Below are 8,139 nucleotides of genomic sequence, written 5' to 3'. Positions count from 1 at the left end.
CCAGACCAAATGAAAATGAGTTAAACTTCAATAATAGACAATAAAGGCTAGTGAACATTTCTAACTTCCTAGGGTCATAGCCATCTCATTTTAATTAGTTATTTGGGGCTGTGGTTTTGCAACTTCCACAGTAGAATAATAATGAACTGAATGCAAAGGATCTGAGCGTTTTGTGTCTCTCTCCTCTATTCCCAAAGTTACTTTTGAGACCATTTCTAATGGTGATTAAAATAATCATTTTTAAGAGGGGGGTTTTGTTTTTTATTAAATAAATTAGATGGCCAGAGTTAATGATTTTGCATATGCCTAAGGCACATAATGTTCATTTGGTAGTTTGCTTGCACAGTTCTTTAGCATAGAAAATCTCAATCCTTTAGGAATTGTGTCTATTTTGCCAAAATGAGAAAGACACAGAACTATAACCAATGATCTCAGGCCCTAGGATCATACAGACTAGATCCAATCCCTGTAGCCATCTTTAAAAATCTTTCTCTCTTTACTTCCTTATGCCTCCACCTAGAGTTTACTTTGGAAAATCTATGTGTCTCTAGCTCCTGCACAAGCAAGCCCTCAAAGTAACAAATGCATCAATTATGCTACGGTTTATGTTTCACGGAAAAGAAAATACAAAAGGCATAAATGATTCACGGGAGTACACACACACAAACACACACACACACACACACACACAAACATCAGCACAATATTCACCTGTCTTTGATGAGTCCTTCTTTTCTACAAGGGTCCATAAGTTCTGATTCAGTATCATCTTGTAGTTTGAACTGCTCCAATCATGAAAACACACTTTGGACTGCTGGACTGACAATCCTCCTTCCCCTTAGAATTTCACTGTCCAAATAATTCACTATAATACTTGGCCATGAGCGGGAGGTTTTTGGCGAGTCCTAATCACTTGCTTCCTCATAGAGTGGCTTTAGTCCCTTGCTGCTGCTCCTAATCCCAAAATATGGCTGCATAGGTGATCCTCTTCTCTCTTTAAGAGGCACACTGCTCAGGAAATCCTGATTCTCTGGATAGAAGTGTGGATATCAAACTCTAAAACTTGGGATTAGGCAACAACAACACTAGAGAAGCCCATTAAATATCCTTTTCTAGAAAGGAGGCCAGGTTTCAGGACTATAAAATGTAGGAATACTAAAGATACCATCCTTAAGAATTACTCCATAATGCTGGGGTTTAGAAAATCATATTTTCAAAGCCATGTTATGTTGGATTATGACCCAAGACAGCCAAGTGATTCTACCAGTACTTTTGGTCCTCCTGACTCCAGGGCCAGTACTCTATCCACTGTGCCACCTAGCTGCCCCTTCTACAGGTACTTTTGACTACTAAAGGGTATTCTCTGGCCCATGCTTGGCAGAGGAAGGGGGGTTGGCGGGAAGGAGGGGAAGCAGATAAAAAGGCAAAGGCATCCAGAATTTTCCTCTCAGGTCACATATATGAATACTTATCTGCTTATTTTCTTAAAGCAACCATTAGGATCCTTTGGATCATAATTCCTCTACCTATACATATAAACATACACACACAAACACACACACATCCCTACTATGCTCTCTTGATAAAAGTTGGATAGGCAAAAGTAAAATGAAGCTAAGAGACATTGATGAAGAAAGTCATCACAAAAAAGATACATCTACTGTCAATAGTCCATTCTCCCAAGCCAATCAATTCATTTTGAAAGCAGCCCTACTTAATAAAACTTATCCCCTAGAAGATGTCAGTGAGTTCCAGATCAATCAATTCATTCCTCTTTGATGAGTCAAAAGTGAAACCCCAGTAACTGAGGCTTAATCAGAAGGGAGCATTTTCAATACTCTTAAAAGGATACTAAGAGGTATGTCCAAACCCTCCATTGGGAGTTATGTTCATAAAAACAAAGCAAAGTTTCATTAAAAAAATCTAAAGTAAAACTCACTGTTCTGGAAGTTTAAGTTGAATGGAGATCTCCCTTTACAGGAAAAAGAACAGCCAAATCATGTAAAATTAATATGAATCCAAGTAAAAAGGAAAGCATGGAGTGATATTAAATCAGGTGGAATTATTAAATTGGACAAAAAACAAAATAAACCCAGATGTATACTTAAGGTAGTGGGGAAAATGTACAAAATCATCTCTCTGTATTAAAGATTGGAGAAAAGGAGACATGCATGTAGCCAGCTCCAACCCCCCTTTTCTTTCACCATAGGAATGGACAGAAAAAGGATAGTTACCTTTGTATAAGATGAGTAGAGATGCTTGCAATTAAAAACTCTTGGCATTCTACATATAACTCATACAATAAACTTTAGTATCCATAAAGGGATGAAGTCGGAGATCATTGGTCCATAGCATTGTTGCCAGTCCACTAGATCTCTTTAAGCTTATATACCTACTGGACTGGGCAGCTCCAGAGACTAATAAGCCAATGTAGGTATATAGGAATATACCTGGAAGGATCTCTCCAGTCTAGAATTCTCCTGCTTCAGAACTGGGATGGTCTCAAACCTCTGTAAAGGTAGGCAAATATATCGATGGTATGATTCTTAAGAGGTAGGAAAAAATCCTTTCAGAATCCAAAATATTTTCCCAACTAGTTATGCCATAGACATAGACTGCAGATGAACAGTTCTGTCTGATTTTTTCCCTCCTCTTTAAAATAATCAGATTGGGTCAATAATTCTATAAATCTTTACTTTGTAATTGACAGTTTTAATCTGTCAAAAAACACAACCATCCATTAGAGCAATAGCTCTTCAGCATTTCTAATAATTTTCTCATTACATGTATATGTACATATTTATAACCATATATTAGAGATATAGATATAGCTATGGAGGTATGTTGATATTGATATGATATGGCTGTTTGAACCGTTGCTTCCCAGAAAATCAAAGAAAATGTTAAACAATGGGAAAAGTAGTATAAAGAGAAAAGAATGAACCTTTTGAACCGCATATTGATGGACCACATTATTCAGTCATGGAATAAGTGAATAAGTTGCATCTTTTAAATTGTATAGACCTGATAACAGATATAGTATCTGTTTTTACAAACGATCTAATCATTAGTTGACTGAACAGTTAAGACTACAGGTGAATAGTTCCGTCTGTGATTTTTTTCCTGCTCTTTAAAATAATCAGATTGGGTCAATGATTCTATAAATATTTTCTTTGTGATTGACAGCTTTAATCTGTGAAAAAACAACCATCCATTAGAGCAATAGCTCTTTAGCATTTCTAATAATTTTCTCATTGCATGTATATATACATATTTGTAACCATATATTAGAGATATAGATATAGCTAGGGAGGTATGTTGATATTGATATGGATATGGCTGTAGATATAGATTTATTTGGTCAGTAACTGTGATGACACTGTAGTGACTCATGGTATAGAAACACTCTTCATAACTCATTTGTAACTTATGGTCTTAGAGAGTTGGCTGGGGCACTGAAAATTTAAGTGACTTGCTCATAGGCATATATACAGTTAATATGTGACTCAGTCAACCTGTTCTACACTATGACACTGACTCTTGACAGATAGATAGATGATATAGATAATAGATTATATATAGCTATAAATATAAATATAGATATATCTAATTCCTAAGGAAGAAATGTTGCATTACATTTGTGTACTAGACAGAGAAGTGAATACATTTAGTTTATATATCCTTTGCCTTTCAATATTATTTATTAAAAATTGGCATATAGTTATTTTGGGGGCACTTATTAAGGTAAAACATTTTCAAACTTATTTCAGCACCATAAAACTAGTCAAAATGTTACATAAAAATTGACAAAATTCTCAAGTTTAATGATTTGAACAGTCTTGGGAATGTGTAATTTAGAATTCTTCACATAATTTGTATTAATATGCATGCATAATTTTTCATGAGTTGATAGGTTACAATGTGAAGCTCATAATACTATTGGTATGAAATTCTTAATCTCTGAATATTATTATATAATATTATTATTAGAAGTAGAAGCTATTTGATCAAAGCAGAGTCTCAGAAACTACTCTGTCATGCAACTCTCACTCTCACAGTGAATTAGCTTACTGAGCATGGGCTCCCTTTCAAGGTTCTAGGGATATCAATAAGAGGTTGTAAATAACTTTCTCTAATGCTATCAACTTGAGCCCCCATTCTGGTGTATTCTCCCTAGTAACAATAACCAGTTACCCATATCATTGATACACTCCAGTAATAACTACCCAATTTCATTTAAATAATTAATATCAAACAGCTCTTACAAATGTATGTTTACTGAATTGCTTGAGAATATACCTGTGAATGACTGAGTTGACATCATATGCTCCCAATAAAATTGATGATGTGATGACAAATTCATATAAGTGTTTCTTCAAGAAACAAGGGGTGTTTCCCTGATGAAACAGTCAAAAATAACAGAATATAATACCCTATGCTAGCAAACAATATGTTAATATCAATATAGAAAAGGGAGAGAGGAAAGGACAATAATTGAGCTAAATGTGTATCCTAAGTATCTGGCTCAGATATGGACATCAAAAGAATATGAAATATGGTCCTCCGGGGCCCGTAGTGCACCTGCATCTTTGCGACTAGAGCGGGCTGGTAGGCATGGGTTGAAAGTCTCATTCCAAGTTTGGAAAGAGAGAAGGAAGCGGTTGGGGTCCAAGCTGCCCCAGCAGCAGGACCATGGCAAGACCTGATTCTGGAGGACGGGGCGCAGGGTGGGAAGGCAAGTGGTGGAGGCATCCACGGCTGCGGGTTCTAGGAGCTGGGTGACGCGGCAGAGACTGGTGGGGCCCCAGGCTGGGAGTGGGGGGGTGGGGAGATCGAGATGGTGCCTGAAGGCCTGGCAGCTGGTGGGCGCACTGCCCAACACAAGATGGCGAATAAAGAGATGTTTGAAGATATGGTGGAGGAGCAGGTTATCAATGAAAAATATAAAATATGGAAAAAGAATACACCATTTTTGTATGGCTTGGTTATGACACATGCCCTTGAATGGCCCAGCCTTACTGTTCAGTGGCTTCCTGATGTAACTAGACCAGAAGGAAAAGATTATGCCCTTCATTGGCTAGTGCTGGGGACTCACACTTCTGATGAGCAGAACCATTTAGTGGTTGCACGAGTACAGATTCCTAATGATGATGCACAATTTGATGCTTCCCATTATGATAGTGAGAAGGGAGAATTTGGGGGCTTTGGATCTGTAACTGGAAAAATTGAAACTGAAATAAAGATAAATCATGAAGGAGAAGTAAATCGTGCTCGTTACAGAGCCCTTCTTTATTGCTACGAAAACACCATCTTCTGATGTGCTGGTTTTTGATTATACAAAACGTCCCTCTAAACCAGACCCGAGTGGAGAATGTAATCCTGATCTTAGGTTAAGAGGCCATCAAAAGGAAGGTTATGGTCTTTCCTGGAATTCGAACTTGAGTGGATATCTCCTAAGTGCATCTGATGACCATACTGTCTGTTTATGGGATATAAATGCAGGCCCAAAGGAAGGGAAAATTGTTGATACCAAAGCAATCTTTACTGGTCATTCTGCTGTTGTAGAAGATGCGGCATGGCATCTACTGCACGAATCATTGTTTGGATCTGTTGCTGATGACCAGAAACTTATGATCTGGGATACCAGGTCCAATACAACATCCAAGCCAAGTCACTCTGTAGATGCCCATATCACTGAGGTCAACTGTCTGTCGTTTAATCCATACAGTGAATTCATTTTAGCAACTGGCTCAGCTGATAAGACTGTGGCTTTGTGGGATCTGAGTAAAACTCCGCTCCTTTGAATCTCATAAAGTTGAAATCTTCCAGGTTCACTGGTCTCCACATAATGAAACTATCTTGGCTTCAAGTGGTACTGATCGATGTCTAAATGTATGGGATTTAAGTAAAATTGGAGAACAGTCAGCTGAAGATGCTGAAGACAGACCTCCAGAACTTCTGTTTATTCATGGAGGACACACTGCCAAGATATCATATTTTAGTTGGAACCCCAATGAGCCTTGGGTAATTTGTTCTGTTTCTGAGGATAATATCATGCAGATATGCCAAATGGCTGAAAATATTTACAATGATGAAGAACTAGATATATGAAGAACCAGCATCAGAACTGGAGGGTCAAGGATCTTAAAACCTTTTACATCTAAGATGAAATAAAAATTGCTGGATATTTGTCAAGTGGCTAACATTCATTTAAATTATCTTTGGGGGGGGGGGGTTTGACTACCATACATTCAAAATATCATTTATTGAATGTAATGCTACATGGATGCTTGATTTCTCAAGCACAAAGAAAAACAGCTTGTATAGTTGAATTATAAGCATTCCTTATCCCTGATTATTTCAGCACTTTCGAAGTGAGCTATTATTACATATTGTACAATATTTTGCTATTTGGGAAAGCAGGAATGTTACTAAAGAGCATGTCTGTTTGAAACATAAGTTGCAGGGTACCACCTATTCATTTTTTCCAGTATACATACCTATGTCTCCCCTCCTCTCCCATATGCAAAACAGCTTTTTACTTTTTTCAAAACACTTGATTGTCTTTGCATAAATAAATCTTTTGGAAAAAAAGAATATGAAATGCTATTAGGAGCAGAAAAGATCTGACAGTTTATATCTGGACAGGGCAGGACATGAGTTCAGATAGATCAGCCAAGGTAAACAGGACCAAGGAAGTGGATCTATGCAAATAAAGAGTCCATAAACCTTCTGGGTGATTCAACAAGAAAAGCTCTAGCAAGGATGATTGTGAACTTTCACTATAGGACAGTAGACCATCTACCCTGATTTATACTTCATGCTAGGTGAAAGTTGATCCCTGCCAGGAGAATGTCAGAAACCTATTCACTGAGGCAGGCATAGAAATGCTAGGATTACCTCACAATAAAAAATGTCAATGGATTATGTGAGTAAATCCTAATTTCATATTATTAAATAAAATGAGTGATTCACTTTCTCAATGAATCCCTTTATCTTTATTTTCAAGGCATTCATCCCCTCATTGGATTTTTGTGCTTCTTTTACCATTTGGCCTATTCTTGTTTTGTTTTGTTTTGTTTTGTTTTGTTTTTGCAGGGCAATGAGGGTTAAGTGACTTGCCCAGGGTCATACAGCTAGTAAGTGTGTCGTGTCTGAGGCTGGATTTGAACTTGGGTCCTCCTGAATCCAAGGCCGGTGCTTTATCCACTGCACCACCTAACTGTCCCTTATTCTGTTTTTTAAGGTGTTATTTTCTTCAATAATTTTTGTGTCTCCTTTACCAAGCAGTTGACTCTTTTTTCATGATTTTCTTGCACCACCCTCATTTCTCTTCCCAATTTTTCCTCTACATCTCTTACTTGATTTTTTAAAATCCTTTTTGAGCTCTTCTATGGTTTGAGAAAAATTCATATTTTTCTTTCAAGCTTTGGGTGTTGGAGCTTTGACTTTGTTTCTTCTTCTGTGCGTTGATTTTCCTTGTCACCATATTAACTTCCTATAGTCAGAATCTTTTTTCTGCTGTTTGCTCATTTTTCCAACCCATTTCTTGACTTTTAACTCTATGCTAAAATGACACTCTGCTTCAGGGTGTTTGTGCAGCAGTTTTCAGAGATAATTCTGGGGACCTGTAAGTTTTCAGTTCTTCCAAGGTGGTATGATCTAGGAAGAGGTGAGTTTACTACTCTCCTGGCCTGTTCTCTGGTCCATGAACAACCACAAGCATTCTTTTCCACTTTGGAACTGATACCAAGGTCCTACCTCCCCTGAGGCCACAAGATCTGGTAGACTAGTATTCCTCTTCTCTCTGGAACTAAGACCCAGGACTGCTACCCAGATCCAACTATAGGTAATGCAACAGAGGTAATAAGAGGTAATAGCCTCCATTGCCAGCAGAGGGACCCCTATAATCTCCTTCTAACAATTTGTTTGACCCCCCCCTCACTTTCTGTGGGCTGAGAAGTTCAAAAACTGCCACTGCTTCTGTCACCCCCAAGGCCTATTGATGGTTTCCTGGGACACAGACTACACTGGACTGTGTTCCATTCTCACCTTGGTACAACAGAACTTTCCTGCCAACCTTCTAAGTTATCTTGGACTGGAAAATTGTTTCACTCTGTCCTTTTCTGGGTTCTGCTG

General features: G+C 37.9%; 1 protein-coding gene across 1 annotated transcript; it reads left to right on the top strand.

Moving 5' to 3' along the window:
- The first annotated feature begins 4,885 nt into the window (after nucleotides 1-4,885).
- Nucleotides 4,886-6,111, top strand: LOC122732561 (histone-binding protein RBBP7-like). The gene is given in 3 exon segments (XM_043972789.1): nucleotides 4,886-5,277; nucleotides 5,279-5,782; nucleotides 5,784-6,111. Coding segments are annotated over 3 exon segments (1,224 nt in total).
- The last annotated feature ends 2,028 nt before the right edge of the window (nucleotides 6,112-8,139 follow it).

The sequence above is a fragment of the Dromiciops gliroides genome, chromosome 6, assembly GCF_019393635.1.
Source record: "Dromiciops gliroides isolate mDroGli1 chromosome 6, mDroGli1.pri, whole genome shotgun sequence".
Lineage (NCBI taxonomy): Eukaryota > Metazoa > Chordata > Mammalia > Microbiotheria > Microbiotheriidae > Dromiciops > Dromiciops gliroides.
Note: the sequence above shows the minus strand (reverse complement) of the source record. Positions and strands in the feature narration are given on the sequence as shown.